General features: G+C 42.9%; 1 protein-coding gene across 1 annotated transcript in view; it reads left to right on the top strand.

The window, feature by feature from the left end:
* The window catches only part of DNER (delta/notch like EGF repeat containing), a 321,811-nt gene that overhangs the window by 205,930 nt on the left and 94,009 nt on the right, over window positions 1-21,872 (top strand). Inside the window, exon 7 of the mRNA XM_027119344.1 lies at window positions 19,862-19,975. Within this exon, the coding sequence (XP_026975145.1) occupies window positions 19,862-19,975 (114 nt within the window). The remainder of the gene's footprint in view (window positions 1-19,861; window positions 19,976-21,872) is intronic.

The raw sequence follows: 21,872 nt of genomic DNA on the forward strand, positions 1-21,872 counted from the left end.
TAGACAGGGGGATTACGTGAGGCCTATTTGAAGGGGAAATGCTTGTGTAGAGACCTGACCAAAATGAATAAAATGAGCTTGTGAACAGTGTGAATGGCAGAGGGAATAGCACATGCAGAGGTCCTGAGGCCGGAATATGCCAGGAGTGTGTGAAGGGCACAGAGCCTAAGAGAACCAGTGATGACGCTTGGCTGGGACCAGACCATGTGGGCAGGACAGGGATTTTATCCCGAGAGTGACAGGAAGCCATTGGAGGGTGTGAACTGGGGTGGGCCCTCTGATTTTCCTCTTGAAGGAGAATACACATAGGGAAGGAAAATTGGGAAACCAGTCAGGAGGCCATTTACTCTCTGGCAAAGAGAGAGAGTGCTGGCTGGATCACCATGGTACTGGAAGTGGGGAGTTTGGGATTCAGGGTGTATTTGAAGGGATTGCTGATGACACTTCTGGTGGACTGAATGTGAGGTGTGAGTGGCCGTGGCTAGTTGTGGATGATGCCAAAGCTTTTTTTAAAATAGCAGTTTTATTGAGATATAATCCACATACCATCGAAACAGGCAAGTCAATGGTCTTTAAAATATATTCACAGAGTTGTGTTAACTGTCACCACAGTCAATTTTAGAACATGTTCATCACCCTAACAGCAGCCCTTTCCCCTTTAGCTGGCACTCTGAACCTGCCACACACACACACACACACACACACACACACACACACACACACTGCAGCCTAGGTAACCACTGATCTACTTTCTGTCTCTATAGATTTGCCTATGCTGGACATTTCATATAAGTCGAAAAATATGATATGTGGCCCTTTGTGACTGGCTTCTTTGCCTCAGCATCACGTTTTCAGGTTCATCCATGTCGAGCATGTGTCGGTATTTCACTCCTTTTGATGCCCAAGTAATATTCCATTGCATGGAGACACCACATTTTGTTTTTCCTTTATCCACTGACAGAATGTGGGTTGTTTCTGCCTTTTGGCTGCTGTGAATAACGCTGCTGGGAACCCACCCTCTTATGCTCATCCTTCTCCAAAGGACGAGCTTATGCTTCCAAACTTTTCGGTCTTCCTCTCCCTGCCATCCCCGCCTCCCTGTCCCCCATTTCCTTCCCAGCCTCCGGAGGTCTCAGTTAAAACCGGTCACTCATGGGCTTCCCTGGCAGCCCAGTGGTTGGGACTTTGCCTTCCCATGCAGGGGGTTCATGTTCTATCCCTGGTTGGGGAGCTGGGATCCCACATATCTCGTGGCCAAAAAACCTAGACATAAAACAGAAACAATATGGTAACCAATTCAATAAAGACTTTAAAATGGTCCACATCGGGCTTCCCTGGTGGCGCAGTGGTTGAGAGTCCGCCTGCCAATGCAGGGGACACGGGTTCGTGGCCCGGTCCGGGAAGATCCCACATGCCGCGGAGCGGCTGGACCCGTGAGCCATGGCTGCTGAGCCTGCGCTTCCGGAGCCTGTGCTCCGCAACAGGAGAGGCCACAACAGTGAAAGGCCCACATACCGCAAAAAAAAAAAAGATCCACATCAAAAAAAAAAACCGGTCCCTCAAACAAGCAATGATTTTGTAAGGCCTTTGCGGCCGCTCTGTCTGCTCAGCTTCCTCCTCCTCTTCATCACGGCTCTTTGTCCAATCAGTAATTTTCTACCCATTTATTTAAACTTTCTTTCTCTTCATATCATGAATCTTCTTCTCCAGTGTCATTGGTGATGTGCTTCTCACTGATTTTCAGGGCTTTTTCTTAGTCCTCGTGTCTCTCTAGCAGCCCTTCTCGCCTGGCTTACAGAGCACTGCCCTGCGTCCGTTCTCCTTGGACCTCTCCAGCCCTCCTCCCACCTTCTGTGCCCGGTTCCATCTCTAGAGCTCAGTCCTTACCCCCTTCAGCTGCCTTTCCCTGCCTGGGCCAGCAATCACTCATTCTGAGATGTCACCTCTAAGTGAATGGCTTCCAGACCCTTCCTTTCAGCCTCCGGGGTCCCCTCAGCCCCAGCACTTTCACTGGGCTCAGCGTGATGCTCTGCTGACCCTCAGCCCCTCCTGAGACTCACCCCCAGACTCCCCTCCCTCTGCCTCCCACACATGCTTTCAAGCCTGGCTGTCTTCGACTGGCTCCTGTTTCTATCAGCTGTGCCGTCACTGCCTTCATCTCTCAGGCTGGAGGCTCAGTCCTGCCTGTTGACTCCCCCGTCTTGTTTATTTCTGGACCGTCTCCAGGTTTGCTCTGTTTACGATGATTCCCCATCTGCCCCTGCACGCTGTTTCCTCTTCCATCGCCAGTGCCCTGATTCAAGCCTTGTCATCTGCTGCCTGAATGACTGTGGTGAGCCGGTCACCCTGACCACCATCCACGCTGCCTTGCTTACGACTGCAGTGCAGTATTCCAGAAGCCCAGGACTGGAGCCCAGCCGAGCCAAGGGCAAAGCCTCCTCTCACTACTCATCCTCTGTGTGACTCTGGGGAAACTAACGTCACTGGGTCTCAGCTTTCTCTCTGTAAATCGGGGTGGGTGACAGAGTCCGCAGCCCCACAATGCAGTGGTTAAGTGATGCATGCGGTGCGCTCAGAAGGGTCCCTGGTGTGCAGTGAGTGCTCAGTGAATGTCAGTGGCTCTTATTGTTGTTGTTTTTGTGAAGCCAAGAGTCAGATGCCCTGCACGGAGCACTTCCACTACTTCCTGTGGCCGGAGATGTGGCCTCGGTCCCGTCTGTGGGCTCCCTCTCTGGGAAGCCAACTTGAATCACGTGGGACCCTTAGGACATCCTTTCCTTCTCTCCTAAGACCCAGGAGAGCTGGGCCTGAGCGGCTCCCTGCCACGTTCCCTGCCTCAAGGCTGGCCTGGCTCTTACGGTCTTTCCCAACAAGCCTCATGAAGAGGTGAGAAAAGACATGTGAGGAGGAACGAGTGTGGGGTTTGGGGTCTGCGGTCCTGGGTTTAACTCCAGGCAGAGTCACTCACCGATTAAGTTTCTCTGAGCCCAAGTTTTCTTGTCTGTAAAATGGAATAATGGTATCGCCCTTGTAGGGGTTGAAGAGAACATGCACACACGTACATGTGCATATGCAAACATACACACACATGCAAACATGTATGTATACACATACACATGCACACACACACACTTACACACACAAGCACACATCTGCATCCACACGTACATACGCCTGGCTCAGAATAGGTGATGCATAAAGGGCACCGGTTTGTAGCTTCTAAACACAAGTAAGAGGAAGCCGATGAGAAGGATCTGAGCTTCAGTTCTCTGTCTCTCCCAGAGGCTGTACCCATCCTCCTACGCCCTGTTTTGCCTGCCCCTTTGGCCCTCATTCTGTCCAGACCAGAGGCCCCTGTTTCCAAGTAGAAGCGGGGAAAGTCTTAAGCTCTCCCCCTAAGTTAAAGCAAACAAGAAGGAACCATGCTACAACCCTGCTTCGGCATGGCTGCGCTCTGTTCAGAAACCTTCAAAGGCACCATGCTGGGGACCCCAGCTCCTCAGCACGTGGATCTGAGGCTGTCACGGCTTGCCCCAGCCCCAGCCTTCCCCCCCGCCCACTCCAGGCAACCCAGCCTCGCGTGACACTGAATGTGCCTGACTCGGTACTACTTCCTGGCTTTTGCTCCCACTGTGTCTAATTGTTTCCTGTGAATGTGTCTTCTCTCCTCATCTGGAGTAAGCTCCCTGCAGGTAGGAACTGTTTCTAAACATCTTTTAGATTCTCCATTTGTGAATGTTCACCCCACAAAATATCTTTCTGAAAAAATGAATGAACACCTCCTCTATAGTCTGGGTTATTACACAAGCTTAGAATTCAACCGATAAATATCTTTAAGGCAATTCCTTACCTTGTCTGCCCCATGGTATAAGTTTTTGATTAATTTAATGTCTTCTCCCTTCTGATTTCAATTTCTCAGAACATACTTAATGAAAGGATCTTACTTGAAATCTCTCCCCCATTGTAATCACTAGATTAGGAGACACAGGTGTCATATATAGTCTGGCCTATATTAATATCTCAATTAATACTTCTTATTTGGGTTCTAGGGAAATGGAATGAAAGAGACTATTTAAAAATAGCAATGCATGGTGCTTATGCATTAATTACTTTATAACGAGTACCCACAGTGTCCCTGGCTTGGGGCTGGGGCCAGAAATCACCAACACATGCTCTTAAAGAATAGGAAAGTAGATCTGGAAGCTATGCAGTGATAGGTACAGTAATTGAACCTAGGGGCTCTCCCACTCATGAAAAGAAAAAACATGTGTCAACATGCAGCCAATAAAGGCTTTTTGATGTGATACAGTATTTGACTTTCACGCTCTGATCTTTTTCCTTTGTTATCTGCATGAGATGTGTAACTCTTAAATGAATAATATTAATGTTAAAAGAAAATGTTTGCTGCTACTTTTCCAGATCGGTGGTTCTCAAACTGTAGCACGGACCGTGTGTCAGAATCACCTGGAGGGCTTCTTAAAACTCAAATTGCTGGGCCCACCCCCAGAGTCTCTGATTCTGTAGGTCTGGGATGATGCTGGTGAATTTGCATTTATGGTGAGTTCCCAGGTGATGCTCTGGGGACCACACTTGGAGAACCACTGCTCTCAACTGCCTGTTAAAAACTGAGAGATCAAACAATATTGGCATAATGCTCGGCAGTGTTAAAATCCTAAGTTATTCATTCATTCAAAAATACCGAGCCACCTACAATGTGCCGGGCATGGTGCAAGCTATTATGGATTCAAGGGCGCACTTGAAAGAAATGGCTCCTGCTACTTGGGGTTGATCTCATTCATTACAGCGCTCTTGGGAGCCAGGTGTGATCTTTATCCCCATTTCACCCATGAGGGGAATGAAGGTCAAAGTCAATGCATTGATGCTGTCACTCAGCTGATCGTTGCTTCACCATCCCAGACCTCTGACTCTCCAAACCACTGTCCTTTCCACTGTGCCTCTTGCCTCTGTGCTTATTAGATGTGGTTACTTTTTTTTTTTTTCTCCTAACCTCGAGGTTAATTTTTCTAATGCTGCTGAACGTCAGCTTTCTTTCATGCTTTTCTATCGCATATTCCCATTTTAATTATATTTTATTGATTGCCTTCTGCAGATGGGCCTCCTATGTCTTCCTTTTTTTGCCTTTGGTTTTAAAATGATGTTTGCATTTGCTCAGATGTGTTTGTTTTGCCCCTGCCAGCAGATCTTACTAGTTTTTTTTTTTTGTCTGTTAAATAATTTCTGCCTTCCTTGCTCTGGAACTGGATTCCTCTGAGACTGAATGTCTCGATGGAGCACAGATTCTGGCCAGTTATTGCTTGCTTCATTGTGCTAATATTAGGCACTTCATCTCTACAGCAGCAGCTGAGGCCCCCGCCGTCTGCTCTGATCCCCCCAGGGTGAGAGCCGAGGCTGGTGGGCTCTGTCGGTGGCATCAGGCTTTCAGTACAAATCCAGCGTTTCTCCTCACTGCACAGGCCAGGCTATTAAAAGCCCAGGAATATGAAAAATAGCTCTCACCACAGTTCCCATCTTGGAAGCTTTCAGGACAGCTCTGCAAAGAAACAATTAGATTCTGCCTCACAGAGTTAAAGTGACTTTTTGTTTCAGGAGAGAAATCATAAAGTAAAGATCATACACAAAAACCGTCGTTTCAGAGAATGTTTAGAAAAACAACTGATCGATTGCCTTGACTCATTTAGCCAACTTTGTTTACATTTCACGTAATTTGCCATTGAACTCTGCAAGGTTTACCTTCATTTGAAGAGTACAGCCAGTCCATAGTGATTTGGGGGTGCTGAGGGATATAGCTTTTTGTTATATTGCTATCAATCAAGAGACACCACTAGGATGGGGTTTTCTCCAAACCGTTCTGATATTCACAGGAAAACATAGCTATTTTTTCTCTTCATATACACTGGTAAATTTTAATCATATTTTATACTTAAATACAAAATAGTGTAAAATTAAATACTCCCAGGCTACATTAGACCAAAGATAATCCGGTAATGTACCCACTGAATGAATGATTTGGTTCAATGCATTTCCTTAAAGGTGTCAAGTCATCTTCTCCATCTGGCAGGCTTCACTCACTAGCACATGCACTTTATTTCATCTGACACCATTTCTCATGGTCAGACTGCTTTAAAAGCACTGAGCCTCAGTCTAGAGCTTTCTCAATTGTCCCATATGTCTTTGAAAGACATATGTATCCCGAGGCACAATTTTACTTACATCTTTTTTGTTATACAAGAATGTTCTCCAAAGAGACAATAAAACCTCTGTGATTCCCTAAGAGATCAGCAAGTCCCATAACATCTGTTTTTGAAGCAGTTATTTTACTTATGAATCGAATATCAAAATTATAAATTCTTCAGTACCTTAAAGTTTTTAGAGTCAAATAATTTATTTTAAAATGGTCTTTAACTTGCTAGGAGTTATAAATGTTTCTGAGGATTCTGATTTTTCAAAATGTTCTGAAGGTGTTGTTTCCCTGTTTTATAAAGGATCAGCAGCATCTGTTTAAGGGCAGATAAGAGGCATTGGGTTAAAAGCAAGGGTTTTTAGTCTGAAGGACCAAGGTCTCATTGACCTAAACTGGGGTTTCTCAACTCTGCATTAGGGATATTTGGGGCTGGATAACTCTTGCTGTAGGGAACTGCCTTGTGTATTGTAGGGTGTTTAGCAGCGTCCCTGACTTCTATGCACTAGATGCTAGAAGCATCCCAAGGGGTGTGACAACAAACAATGTCTCCAGACGTTGTCAAATGTTCCCTGGGGAGAGAGTCACCTGGTGCAGAACCACTGACCTAAGGAATTAAACTTGGATAGGGGCTTTGGCAGGAGAAAGGAGTTCTGTTTCAGATCTGTTGATGCCTATTGCAGGGAACTGTCAAAGGTGCTGAATGCTAGTTGGAGAAGCAAGGCTGAAATTCAGAAGAGGGTCAGCATAGTTCCACCCATGGCAGTCTGGCTGAGGAAGCAGGGGAAGGAGGGGCCCTTCAGCAGGGCAACTGCTCCATTGTGTTTTCCCAGATTGGAATTCAGGCCACTGCAGAGCGCAAGGTGATTTTCGATAGCACATTTTTGAGATAACTTTTTTTTATTTTAATAGCTATGCATTTACTTTAACGGGCATTAGGAAGAAGAGTAACTGGCACATTTCACCCATGCTGTTCTGGGTATTATTGCTTAGGGAGAAGCTAAATCTAACTTGAAAGATATAATTGATGTTAGGGGAAAAGCTTTAAGCAAGTTAGTTCACTTGTGCCAGGAAATGTTTAAGTGCCGAGGATTCAGCGATTAACAAGACAAAGTCCTGATTCTCAGGGAGTTTAGGGTCTCCAAAGGGAACCAAGAAAGATTATCATTTCAGGTAATGATAAATATGTTGTAATGGAGCATGCAGGAGCCCTGGGGGGACCACAGGAGGCTCCAGGGACTGAAGCCTTGATCCCATGGCGTCACCTTCTAGGTGGGGAGGTAACCAGTAGATGTGTGTGTTGTTGAGTAGAGGTAAGTGATAAGATGAAGAATAAGGGAGGGAAAGAGGCACAAGGTCTGAGCAGGTGACTTCTCAGTGGAGACCTGACTAATGGGACGGGGTGGCCACGGAAGGGCGCAGGGTCAGAGGGAACAGCCGATGCAAAGTGATGGTGGGCCATTAGGGCTGAGGTTTTGTTTTGTTTTGTTTCTATTATTAGAGTTCTTCCAGAAGTTTTAATGTATTTTTAAATTGTGGTAAAATATACAATGCATAAAATTTACAATTTTTAAATTGTGGTAAAATAAACATAACATAAAACTTACCATTGTAACCATTTTTAAGTGTACAGTGCAGTAGTGTAAGTACATTTTGATATCCTAGAGTGGCTATTACACACAGGGAGGGCTATCTGAAATTATCCTTTGTGTTTGTTTCCTTATAAAAATTAAACTAAGAAATTATAGTGATTCTCAAGCCCTGTCAAACATCTCAATGTGTGTTGCCTTAGCCCTGTCTTTCAACTTAAAATTCATCAAAAAAAATAAATTTCTCAACTAAACGTTTTAATTGGAATCCTAAGTCTGATAATTGCTCTCATGCACCACACTTTCTCCATTGTGACACCTTCTTTGCACACAAACACGCTCAGATCAGCCTAACCCAGATGCCAAGTGACAGTCCCAGGGCTCAGATCTCTGTCATTGTAGCATCATCTCCTTATCTGGCTCCATCTCTTTCTGGGTTACAAGACTCATCCCACTAAGGGAAGAGCTCTATTATCTCTAGCTAATTGCAGTTCTTGACCCAAATGAATTAGATCTGGTGCTCAGAGGACCAAGGTTGTTTCTGCAAGAGAGATTTTCGGCTGTCTTACAAGACCTGGGCATCCAGGGCAATTCTCATACCAGTGATGAACACACAGGGGCCATCCTTTTCCTTACTGTCTCCCTACGGTCAGCTCTGGTCTGGACTCTCCAAATGGGGCTCATTTCACAATGCACAGTCTTTGGGTTCAAGAGACATCTTGACCTAACTGTTCCGATTTTGTTTGTAACCCCCACTAAGATTGTAGCTAACTCCTTCTCTGCTTAGCTGGATTTTACATTTCTTTAGCTCCCCTAAGACATTTGTTTATCTCCCTAATTGGTTCTATGGGTGACTTTTTTTTTTTTTTTTTTTTTTTTTTTTGCGGAACGTGGACCTCTCACTCTTGTGGCCTCTCCCGTTGCGGAGCACAGGCTCCGGACGCGCAGGCTCAGCGGCCATGGCTCACGGGCCCGGCCGCTCCGCGGCATGTGGGATCTTCCCGGACCAGGGCACGAACCCGTGTCCCCTGAATCGGCAGGCATGACTTTAATGCTATTCTGTTAGGTGACTTTAATGCTATTCTGTTAGGTCCTCCTCTCCTTTATGTAATTCAGTTTTAACTGCTTTTTAAAAAAATTTTATTTATACAGCAGTTTCTTATTAGTTATCTATTTTATACATATTAGTGTATACGTGTCAATCCCAATCTCCCAATTCATCCCACCCCCCCACCCCCACCCTGCTTTCCCCCCTCGGTGTCCATATTTTTGTTCTCTACGTCTGTGTCTCTATTTCTGCCCTGCAAACCGGTTGATCTGTACTATTTTTCTAGATTCCACATATATGCGTTAATACACGATATTTGTTTTTCTCTTTCTGACTTACTTCACTCTGTATGACAGTCTCTAAGTTCACCCGTGTCTCTACAAATGACCCATATTTCATTCCTTTTTATGGCTGAGTAATATTCCATTGTATATATGTACTACATCTTCTTTATCCATTCATCTGTCGATGGGCATTTGGGTTGCTTCCATGACCTGGCTATTGTAAATAGTGCTGCAGTGACCATTGGGGTGCATGTGTCTTTTTGAATTATGGCTTTCTCTGGGTATATGCCCAGTAGTGGGATTGCTGGGTCCTATGGTAATTCTATTTTTAGTTTTTTAAGGAACCTCCATACTGTTCTCCATAGTGGCTGTATCAATTTACATTCCCACCAAGAGTGCAAGAGTGTTCCCTTTTCTCCACACCCTCTCCAGCATTTGTTGTTTGTAGATTTTCTGATGATGCCCATTCTAACTGGTGTGAGGTGATACCTCATTGTAGTTTTTTTTTTTTTAACATCTTTATTGGAGTATATTTGCTTTACAATGGTGTGTTAGTTTGTGCTTTATAACCAAGTGAATCAGTTATACATATACATATGTTCCCATATCTCTTCCCTCTTGCGTCTCCCTCGCTCCCACCCTCCCTATCCCACCCCTCTAGGTGGTCACAGAGCACCGAGCTGATCTCCCTGTGCTATGCGGCTGCTTCCCACTAGCTGTCTATCTTACGTCTGGTAGTGTATATATGTCCATGCCACTCTCTCGCTTTGTCACAGCTTACCCTTCCCCCTCCCCATATCCTCAAGTCCATTCTCTAGTAGGTCTGTGTCTTTATTCCTGTCTTACCGCTAGCTTCTTCATGACATTTTTTTTTCTTAAATTCCATATATATGTGTTAGCATACGGTATTTGTCTTTCTCTTTCTGACTTACTTCACTCTGTATGACAGACTCTAGGTCCATCCAACTCATTACAAATAGTGCAGTTTCGTTTCTTTTTATGGCTGAGTAATATTCCATTGTATATATGTGCCACATCTTCTTTATCCATTCATCTGATGCTCATTGTAGTTTTGATTTGCATTTTCTAATAATTAGTGATGCTGAGCAGCTTTTCATATGCTTCTTGGCCATCTGTATGTCCTCTTTGGAGAAATGTCTATTTAGGTCTTCTGTCCATTTTTTGATTGGGTTGTTTGTTTTTTTAAAATTGGGTTGCATGAGCTATTTATATATTTTGGAGAGTAATCCTTTGTCCATTGATTCATTTGCAGATATTTTCTCCCATTCTGAGGGTTGTCTTCTCGTCTTGTTTATAGTTTCTTTGCTGTGCAAAAGCTTTTAAGTTTCATTAGGTCCCATTTGTTTAGTTTTGTTTTTATTTTCATTACTCTAGGAGGTGGGTCAAAAAAGATCTTGTGATTTATGTCAAAGAGTGTTCTTCCTATGTTTTCCTCTAAGAGTTTTATAGTGTCTGGTCTTACATTTAGGTCTTTAATCCATCTTGAGTTCATTTTTGTGTATGGTGTTAGGCAGTGTTCTAATTTCATTCTTTTACATGTAGCTGTCCATTTTTCCCAGCACCACTTATTGAAGAGACTGTCTTTTCTCCATTGTGTATCCTTGCCTCCTTTGCCATAGATTAGTTGACCATAGGTGCGTGGGTTTATCTCTGGGCTTTCTATCCTGTTCCATTGATCTATGTTTCTGTTTTTGTGCCAGTACCATATTGTCTTGATTACTGTAGCTTCGTAGCATAGTCTGAAGTCAGGGAGTCTGATTCCCCCAACTCCTTTTTTTCCCTCAAGATTGCTTTTGCTATTCGGGCTCTTTTGTGTCTCCATACAAATTTTAAGATTTTTTGTCTAGCTCTGTAAAAAATGCCATTGGTAATTTGATAGGGATTGAATTGAAACTGTAGATTGCTTTAGGTAGTATAGTCATTTTCACAATATTGGTTCTTCCAATACAAGAACATGGTATATCTCTCTATCTGTTTGTGTCATCTTTGATTTCTTTAATCAGTGTCTTATAGTTTTCTGAGTACAGGTCTTTTACCTCCTTAGGTAGGTTTATTCCTAGATATTTTATTCTTTTTGTTGCAGTGGTGAATGAGATTGTTTCCTTATTTCTCTTTCTGATTTTTCATTGTTGGTGTATAGGAATGCAAGAAACTTCTTTGCATTAATTTTGTATCCTGTAACTTTACCAAATTCATTGTTGAGCTGTAGTAGTTTTCTGGTGGCATCTTTAGGAATCTCTATGTATAGTTTCATATCATCAGCAAACAGTGACAGTTTTTCTTTTCCAATTTGTATTCCTTTCTTTTTCTTCTCTGTTTGCCGTGGCTAGGACTTCCAAAACTATGTTGAATAATAATGGCGAGAGTGGACATCCTTGTCTTATTCCTGATCTTAGAGGAAATGCTTTCAGTTCTTCACCATTGAGAATGATGTTTGCCGTGGGTTTGTCGTATATGCCCTTTATTATGTTGAGGTAGATTTTCTCTATGCCCATTTTCTGGAGAGTTTTTTTTTTTTTTTTTTTTGAGGTACGCGGGCCTCTCACTGTTGTGGCCTCTCCCGTTGCAGAGCACAGGCTCCGGACGCACAGACTCAGCGGTCATGGCTCACGGGCCCAGCCGCTCTGCAGCATGTGGGATCTTCCTGGTCTGGGGCATGAACCCGTGTCCCCTGCATCGGCAGGTGGACACTCAACCACTGCGCCACCAGGGAAGCCCCCATAGAGAGTTTTTAATCATAAGTCGGTGTTGAATTTTGTCGAAAGCTTTTTCTGCATCTATTGAGATGATCATATAGTTTTTATTCTTCAATTTGTTAGTATGGTATATCACATTGATTGATTTGCGTATATTGAAGAATCCTTGTGTCCCTGGGATAAATCCCATTTGATCATGGTGTAGGATCCTTTTAATGTGTTGTTGGATTCTGTTTGCTAGTAGTTTGCTGAGGATTTGTGCATCTATATTCGTCAGTGATATTGGTCTGAAATTTTCTTTTTTCGTGATATCTTTGTCTGGTTTTGGTATCAGGGTGATGGTGGCCTTGTAGAATGTGTTTGGGAGTTTTCCTTCCTCTGCAATTTTTTGGAAGAGATTGAGAAGGATGGGTGTTAGCTATTCTCTAAATGTTTGATAGAATTCACCTGTGAAGCCATCTGGTCATGGACTTTTGTTTGTTGGAAGATTTTTAATCACAGTTTCAATTTCATTACTTGTGATTGGTCTGTTCATATTTTCTATTTCTTCCTGGTTCAGTCTTGGAAGGTTATACCTTTCTAAGAGTTTGTCCATTTCTTCCAGGTTGTCCATTTTATTGGCATAGAGCTGCTTGTAGTAGTCTCTCATGATGCTTTGTATTTCTGTGGTGTCCGTTGTAACTTCTCCTTTTTCATTTCTAATTTTATTGAGTCCTCTCCCTCTTTTTCTTGATCACTGGCTAAATGTTTATCAGTTTTGTTTGTCTTCTCAAAGAACCAGCTTTTAGTTTTATTGATCTTTGCTAATGTTTTCTTTGTTTCTGTTTCATTTATTTTTGCTCTGATCTTTATGATTTCTTTCCTTCTGCTAACTTTGCGTTTTGTTTGTTCTTCTTTCTCTAGTTCCTTTAGGTGTAAGGTTAGATTGTTTATTTGAGTCTTTTCTTTTTTCTTGAGGTAGGCTTGTATTGCTGTACACTTCCCTCTTAGAACTGCTTTTGCTGCATCCCATAGGTTTTGGATCATCATGTTTTCATTGTCATTTGTCTCTAGGCATTTTTTGATTTCCTCTTTGATTTCTCCAGTGATCTCTTGGTTATTTAGTAACGTATTGTTTAAACTCCATGTGCTTGTGTTTCTCATGTTTTTTTCTCTGTAATTTATTTCTAATCTCATAGTGTTGCGGTGGGAAAACATGCTTGATATGATTTCATTTTTCTTAAATTTGCCCTGGCTTTACTTGTGACCCAAGGTATGATCTATCCTGGAGAATGTTCCATGTGCACTTGAGAAGAAAGTGTAATCTGCTGTTTTTGGATGTCATCTCATATAAATATCAATTAAATCTGTCTGGTCTATTGTATCATTTAAAGCTTGTGTTTCTTTATTAATTTTCTGTCTGGATGGTCTGTCCATTGGCGTAAGTGAGGTGTTAAAGTCCCCCACTATTATTGTGTTACTGTGGATTTCCTCTTTTAGAGCTGCTAGCAGTTGCCTTATGTATGAGGTGGTTCTGTGTTGGGTGCATACATATTTATAATTGTTATATCTTCTTCTTGGATTGATCCCTAGATCATTATGCAGTGTCCTTCCTTGTCTCTTGTAACATTCTTTATTTTAAAGTCTATTTTATTTGATGTGAGTATTACTATTCCAGCTCTATTTTGATTTCCATTTGCATGGAATATCTTTTTCCATCCCCTCACTTTCAGTCTGTATGTGTCCCTAGGTCTGAAGTGGGTCTCTTGTCGACAGCATATATATGGGTCTTGTTTTTGTATCCATTCAGTGAGCCTGTGTCTTTTGGTTGGAGCATAATCCATTCACATTTAAGGTAATTATCGATATGGATGTTGCTGTTACCATTTTTTAAATTGTTATGGGTTTGTTTTTGTAGGTCCTTTTCTTCTCTTGTTTTTCCCACTTAGAGAAGTTCCTTTAGCATTTGTTGTAGAGCTGGTTTGGTGGTACTGAATTCTCTTAGCTTTTGCTTGTCTGTAAACCTTTTGATTTCTCCATTGAATCTGAATGAGATCCTTGCCGGGTAGAGTAATCTTGGATGTAGGTTCTTCCCTTTCATCACTTTAACTATATTGTGCCACTCCCTTCTGGCTTGTAGAATTTCTGCTGAGAAATCAGCTGTTAACCTTATGGGAGTTCCCTTGTATGTTATTTTCATTTTTCCCTTGCTGCTGTCAGTAATTTTTCTTTATCTTTAATTTTCGTCAGTTTGATTACTGTGTGTCTCGGCATTTTTCTCCTTGGATTTATCTTGCCTGGGACTCTGTTGTTCCTTGACTTGGGTGGCTATTTCCTTTCCTATGTTAGGGAAATTTTCGACTATAATCTCTTCAAATATATTCTTGGGTCCTTTCTCTCTCTCTTCTCCTTCTGGGATCCCTATAAGGCGAATGTTGGTCTGTTTAATATTGTCCCAGAGATCTTTTAGAATGTCTTCATTTCTTTTCATTGTTTTTTTCTTTATTCTGTTCCATCTCAATGAATTCCACCATTCTGTCTTCCAGGTCACTTATCCATTCTTCTGCCTCAGTTATTCTGCTATTGATTCCTTCTAGTGTAGTTTTCATTTCAGTTATTGTATTGTTCATCTCTGTTTGTTTGTTCTTTAATTCTTCTAGGTCTTTGTTAAACATTTCTTGCATCTTCTCGATCTTTGCCTCCATTGTTTTTCCGAGGTCCTGATAGTCTTCACTATCATTATTCTGAATTCTTTCTCTGGAAGGTAGCCTGTCTCCACTTCATTAAGTTGTTTTTCTGGGGTTTTATCTTGTTCCTTCATCTGGTACATAGTCCCCTGCCTTTTCATTTTGTCTGTCTTTCTGTGAATGTGGTTTTCGTTTCACAGGCTGCAGGATTGTTGTTCCTCTTGCCTCTGCTGTCTGCCCTCTGGCGGATGAGGCTATCTAAGAAGCTTGTGCAAGCTTCCTGATGGGAGGGACTGGTGCTGGGTAGAGCTGGGTGTTGTTCTGGTGGGCAGAGCTCAGGAAAACTGTAATCCACTTGTCTGCTGATGAGTGGGGCTGAGTTGCCTCCCTGTTGGTTGTTTGGCCTGAGGCGACCCAGCACTGGAGGCTATAGGCTCTTTGCTGGGGCTAATGGTTGACTCTGGGAGGGACCATACCAAGTAGTACTTCCCAGAACTTCTGATGCCAGTGCCCTTGTCCCCACAGTGAGCCACAGAAACCCCCCACCTGTGCAGGAGACCCTCCAACACTAGCAGGTAGGTCTGGTTCAGTCTCCTATGGGGTCACTGCTCCTACCCCCTGGGTCGTGATGCGCACACTACTTCGTGTGTGCCCTCAAAGAGTGGAGGCTCTGTTTCCCCCAGTCCTGTCGAAGTCCTGCAATCAAATCCTGCTAGGCTTCAAAGTCTGATCCTCTAGGAATTCCTCCTCCTGTTGCCAGACCCCCAGGTTGGGAAGCCTGATGTGGGGCTCAGAACCTTCACTCCAGTGACTGGACTTTTGTGGTATAATTGTTCTCCAGTTTATGTGTCACCCACCCAATGATTATGGGATTTGATTTTATTATGATTGTGCCCCTCCTACCATCTCATTGTGTCTTCTCTCTTTGGATGTGGGGTATCATTTTTTGGTGAGTTCTAGTGTCTTCCTGTCGATGATTGTTTAGAAGTTAATTGTGATTCCTGTGCTCTCACAAGAGGGAGTGAGTGCACGTCCTTCTACTTTGCCATCTTCAACCAAATCCTCTAACTGCTCTTGTCTTTATCTCCTGATTTTCCAGATGAAATTCTGCTGCATCTCCATCTTATCCCCCTCCCCTCCTAAAGTTAGTTGCTAACTTTCTTCTTAGTAATTTCTGTATTACACGACACTTTAAAATTTGCACCATACACCTCTTTCTAGGGTAGGATCATAACTGCTTGTGTTGTATCCAGCGTCCCTCTCATGTCCTTGTGTGGTCCTGAGACCACAGCATGAAAACAGTGCTAAAGACTGAAAAGGAGCTGGGCATGTTTGGGAACAGAACAGGGCCCCAGGAGGCTGCAGCATTGTGGTCAATGGGGAGAGTGAAGATGAGGAGGCAGGGGCCAGGTCAGGTGTGCTTTTTAGCCATGGGGTAAAGTGTTTGGGTTTTATTCCAAGCTCTTGGGGAAACCACTGGAGGGTTTTAAATATAAAAGTAATGGGATACAAATTATGTCTGAAAAACATCTCTCTGGCTGCTCCCATGTAGAATTGATTTTAAGAAATCAAGTGTACTCATCAAGAGATGAGTTAGGGGACCATTGTTTGAGTCCTGGTGGGAGGCAGCGATGACTGGAACTAGACAGTATGAATGGTGTCATATGGTTGTGATGATAATTTGGAAGGCGGTCCATGAGTGCTTATGGTTTGGTTATGAGGAAGCACCATATTGCTAGCTGGAAGGACAGGAATGGGGATGTTTACTGGTATTGGCCTCCATAGTTAGGTATAGACTTTGGGAACCAAAATGAAGGAAGCTTGTCACTGCTGTGTATTTTTAGGGAAGTGTAAATGACAGTCACATCTTTTCTGCATCCTTCTGTGTCTTTACACAGGCCTTTCTCTGTGTTTTGTCAACCTTCCCCTTGGGAACTTACAATGTAGATCTTCAAGGCCTGAAATGCCTGAAATACATTCATTCGTATGTGTGCTGGAACAAATTCTCCCTGACACACACCAATGGTCACCACTTACTACCTCCCCCACCCACTGTGTTGACACCATCACAGTCTGGCTTGACCATCTTCTACCAGGTCATCTGGGTGCCTGTCACTGCTCTGGTAGGATAAAGAGACGTTATTCACGATTGGCATAGTTACTTCATTCCCCAGAAAGGGACTAGCTTTCTGCAGGGTGGAAGGAAGAACCCAGGCAAAGCTTTAATGGTCTTTGTTCATTTAAAGTCCTACCAATCCCTCATTTAGTTTTGACTCTGTGGTTATGACATCAAATTAAAAAACAAAAGACACAGGAAGGGAGATCTACAAGGCTTAGGTATCCAGCTCAGAGTATCACATATAGCTCAATGTCAATGATTTGTCTGACAACTGCAGGTAAGTCTCTGCTCTCTGAGGGTCTAAGAAATGACTCACTGGTGTTTAAGAGCCCTTTGAGTCAGATGCAGGGTGCTCATGGCTCCTTGCCCTGGGGTGGGAGGGAAACGCAAGAGGGCGGGGATATGGGGATATATGTATACGTATAGCTGATTCACGTTGTTATACAGCAGAAACTAACACAACAATGTAACGCAATTATACTCCATTAAAGGTGTTAAAAAAAAAAAAAAGTCACACGAAAAAAACCCCAAATATATAATGCTTTTAAAGCTTGGGAACAGAAAGCAATGGCACAGTGACTGATCCTTGAGCCGTGTTCTTCACTGGAGGGGACTCCTGGCATTTGAGTGAGAAAACTGTGTTATTCTGGACCATTTTAGGCAGTGCAGGGCTTCAGCACCTCCACCATGGAATGCCGGTGTGACCCTCTAACCATTATGACAGTCCCTAACATCCCCACATCGCAAACGTGGGTTATCCTCTTGGATTGATATCTTCCTAAACTTGAGTCCAATATTGGAGCATTTAACAGCACTGAAGATTCACCTTGCTTATAGTTTTAATTTAATATTAGATCTGTTAGGGAATTCCCTGGCTGTCTAGTGGTTAGGACTTTGCACTTCCACTGCAGGGGGCCTGGATCCAATCCCTGGTCAGGGAACAAAGATCCTGCAATCCGTGCAGAGTGGCCAAAAAAACAATTTAGATCTATTAGATAAGAGCAAATTAAAGGCATGGGAAGATTTGTGTATTATCAGACAATGTGGTTCTTAAAAAGAAATTGTTGATATTAATAAATATAGAGTGTTTAACTAAATTTGTAAATGGGACCAGACATTCATTAAGGAGGCCCTTAAAAGTGATCTTTTCAAAATAAATATCTTTTAGTTAGGGATGCATAATGAAGTCTTTATAGGTGAGAAGAAATTTTCTTTAAGATACCCACAGGGATGATATGGAAGTATGAGGAGACTAGATGAAATTAAATGGACAAAATGTGAATAGTTCTGAATTCAGACATTTTATTTGAAAATATATTAACATAAAATTGTTATAGTAAGATATTCTGTTCTGAATTTTGGAGTAGATTTTTGTCCTCGTGTTTGGATTTTTGGTTTACATGATTATCTTACTCTTCTCATACCCATGAATTAGCTACAGTCCCCTAGACAGTTTTTTTTGTTTTGTTTTGTTTTGCAGTATGTGGGCCTCTCACTGTTGTGGCCTCTCCCATTGCGGAGCACAGGCTCCGGATGCGCAGGCTCAGTGGCCATGGCTTACGGGCCCAGCCGCTCCGCGGCATGTGGGATCTTTCCGGGCACGAACCCGCGTCCCCTGCATCGGCAGGCGGACTCTCAACCACTGCGCCACCAGGGAAGCCCCCCTAGATAGTTTTAAAGCCTGTAAGGAAGAGTAGGATTGCAAACAATGGCTTCCATGATCACAGTCTGTAATTTAGACTAGTTTGGCAGGTCATTGAAGCTCAGGCCAATCATCTTTCTCCTAACATTGATTTATTTTTGCAAATACAAATGCTAATGACAGTCTTTCAAAATGAATAATTCAGAAAGACAAGTTTTTTATGTACTTTATGTACATCCTGGAAAGCACAAAATGTTAGAGTATGATTATAATTTTGTAGGAAATATCTGTGCATAAACATTTCTGATAGGAATTATCTCTAAAGTATTAATATTTCTGTCACTCAAATAACATAACTAAAGGTAACATTTTTCTCTTTCTATTTTAAATCTTGTATTTTCCAAATTTTCTTTCATAATCATTTTCCACGTTAAACTAAAAAACATAATTGCATGTTATTTTTTAAACTTGCCTTTTGGGGGGGCTTTGTTTTCAAAGTTAACAAAGTATTTGGAATTTATTTGAGGCTTCTCAGCTGCAGGGGTATTCCAGTAGATACAAGTCCTTATTTTCTCATCACACATATGTGGTTACGTTATTAACCAAAAAAAAAACACCACGGGAGGCTTGCTTGCTTCACCGAGAAAATTTACTGGATTAGGTTTGTGCTTCAAATTAGAATTAAGATGCATATAGTCATGTGCTTAATATTATATGTGTCTCAACCTTTTTGTCTTTAAAATGAAGGGATAGGGTGTGAATTGAACACCGAGGGTCTTCTAGCTGTAAAATATAAAAAGTTTAAAAATTTTAATACCTACCTGGCAATTTTCCTAGTGGTTTTTTTAAATAGGTACTGGGATGACCTTGGGAAAGTGGCCATCATCTCAGTGGTCAAGCAAGACATTACAGAGCCTGTTTTTCCTTAGGTCAGAAGGAAAGGACAGTGGTCTTCAGGCTCAGTTTCTGAAGGTTCCGACTAACATTTCAAAATAAAATTCGGAGCTAACGTTGAAAAAATTATCTCTTTGCATAAAGTTTTTTTTTGGCTGCATTGGGTCTTCGTTGCTGCGCGCAGGCTTTCTCTAGTTGTGGCGAGCGGGGGCTACTCTTCGTTGTGGTGCATGGGTTTCTCATTGCAGTGGCTTCTCTTGTTGCGGAGCATGGGCTCTAGGCGCGCAGGCTTCAGTAGTTACAGCATGTGGGCTCAGTAGTTGTGGCTTAGAGCCACAATCTTAGAGCGCAGGCTCAGTAGTTGTGGCGCACAGGCTTATTTGCTCTGCGGCATGTGGGATCTTCCCGGACCAGGGCTCGAACCCGTGTTCCCTGCATTGGCAGGTGGATTCTTAATCACTGCACCATCAGGGAAGTCCTGCAATAAAGATTTTTGCAAAGCAAATGACTTTTGAACTATGATTCTAAATGGCTCTGATTGTTTCTTGTTGTAAAACCAAATTAGATCAAGGATTGCCTGGGAGACTAGTTTAATGATGCTGCCTTGGTTGGATGGGTACCAGTTGATTCCATCAATTCATGGGATGGTTCATCAGAGTTTTGGGACAAAATATTTTATAAATGTCTGTCTTGTTTTGTTCAGGTTATACTGGAGAGCTTTGCCAATCCAAGATTGACTACTGTATCCTAGACCCATGCAGAAATGGAGCAACCTGCATTTCTAATCTCAGTGGATTCACCTGCCAGTGTCCAGAAGGTAAACATTATTACCCCAGGAATAACGTGCGTTTTCCATTTTAAATCATACATTAATTTTATGACCTTGTACTTCCATTTTCTGCAAAATCTCTACTCAAGAGAACTTCCTATTTTGTTGCATTTATAAAACAATGTATAAGCTGGTCCTTTCCTTTTAAGCTCTGTGCTAGAATAGCTTAGAAATTATGTCTGAATATTAGACATAATCTCAAAATTTCTGCAATTTTCATTTATACGTTGAAAATGAATAACGATAATAAAATGGAATTTCTTTCTAATGGCAAATTTCACTTGTTAAGATTCCTATTTTTTAAACCATGCATTTGGTTTACGTTAAAAAAATTTCAACATAAAGTTCACCTGTTTTTGTCTTTACATCAACTTTATAACATCTTGGAGACTTCTAGTCCCCTGGAAAGCCACATCTTTAGAGCTACTTTTAATAAAAAAATAGTTGTACTGTTTTCAGTTTCACCTTGAAGAGGCAGGCAGATAATCCCAGCTATGGAACTGGTGTTCAAGGAATTATTTTGTACTTGGAGGAAGTTTTCTTCCCATTTCTGCTTGGAGGGATGTTATGGAAGGGATTGCTTTAAACCTTTAATATTGTAAGAATAACATGATATTAGAGGTGTTTTTTTCCCCCTAAAATAATCAGGAGCATGTGAGCTCCTGATCCACAGAAGTGACCTTGACAACTGCATAGAGTAGGCTGACATCCTATGAAGAGATTAAATGTAGCGTCTGCGTGTATAAGGAAACATCTCTTTACTCAGAATAACCTGAACTGCCCCTGGCTGAGAGCTGGAGTGGGGCAGTGGTACAGATCGGTGTTGATAAAAGGCCACCGACCTCCTGGGTAACCCGAGGGCTCAGGGTTGCCAGGGGCGGCAGCCACTGTCGACAGTGCCTCATACCCTTCCATATTTTGAACACTGAACAGTGCAGTGGCTAAGGAAGTGAATTCTGTGTCCCAGCTTCTGCTCCCCTGGGCAGCGGCAGCAACGAGTGGCTGTGGCTCTTTTGGTTATCCCCAAGCTGTGTGTGCTTGTGACGGATGTGGTTACCATGATGATGGAGGTCTATGTGCTGGACCATCTCCACTCTTCACTTGCGTGTCTTAAGCAAATGGGAAAACTGGAAACGTTGGCAGGCGGATGACTGAGTCAGCGGCACCAATTGTCACCCAATGCACAGAGCGCTGGGCAGTTTCTTACAGCTTTGCCACACCCTGGGTTAGTCGTCTGCCATCTAACTCTCATTGTAGGCTGTGCTTAGAGTCAAGGGCTGGCTTCAGGGTCAGCGGCTGATTGCTGACAAATCATTAATTCCCCAACCCCATCCAATCCTCCTTTCCCTTTTCTACTGAATGTGTGTGATGAGGACCCTGCTTCCCTCACAGGGACATTTTGGGATCGAATGGGACTTTGGGGAGAGGTCTTTGAAAGCTCCAAAGTGCTTTATTATCATAGTTCTGATTGCTGCCAGGAAGTTCAGATGCCAGCCCAGAGGCTCTGAGAGGTAGTGACCTGCACAAAGTCACACTGGTAGTAAAGGATGACCCTTGAACCAGAGCCCAGGAATTCCGTGCTCACTCATGCTCCATTTTCTAGTTTATAAAGATTTGCCAAGGACATCCTACATGCCAGGCACTGAGCTGGGTTCTGGGCCCTAGAGCTGGCAAAGCTGAAAGGGCTCCTCCCGTGGTGCAGACACAGGGAAGTCCATAGTTACAAGCAGGAATCGGTGCCTTGAAGACGCACAAGGATCTGCTTAGCTTTGGGGACCCGGGAGAGCTGCCCACGTGTGGAGACCCTGAATGACGAGAAGGAGGAGGCTGGCGCAGTTGAGGGCATCACCAAGGAGCAAAGGGAAAGGGGAAGAAAGTGGGTGGC

Source organism: Aethalodelphis obliquidens, unplaced genomic scaffold (assembly GCF_003676395.1).
Source record: "Aethalodelphis obliquidens isolate GAN/ISIS:26980383/991018 unplaced genomic scaffold, ASM367639v1 scaffold2, whole genome shotgun sequence".
In the NCBI taxonomy this organism is placed as follows: domain Eukaryota; kingdom Metazoa; phylum Chordata; class Mammalia; order Artiodactyla; family Delphinidae; genus Aethalodelphis; species Aethalodelphis obliquidens.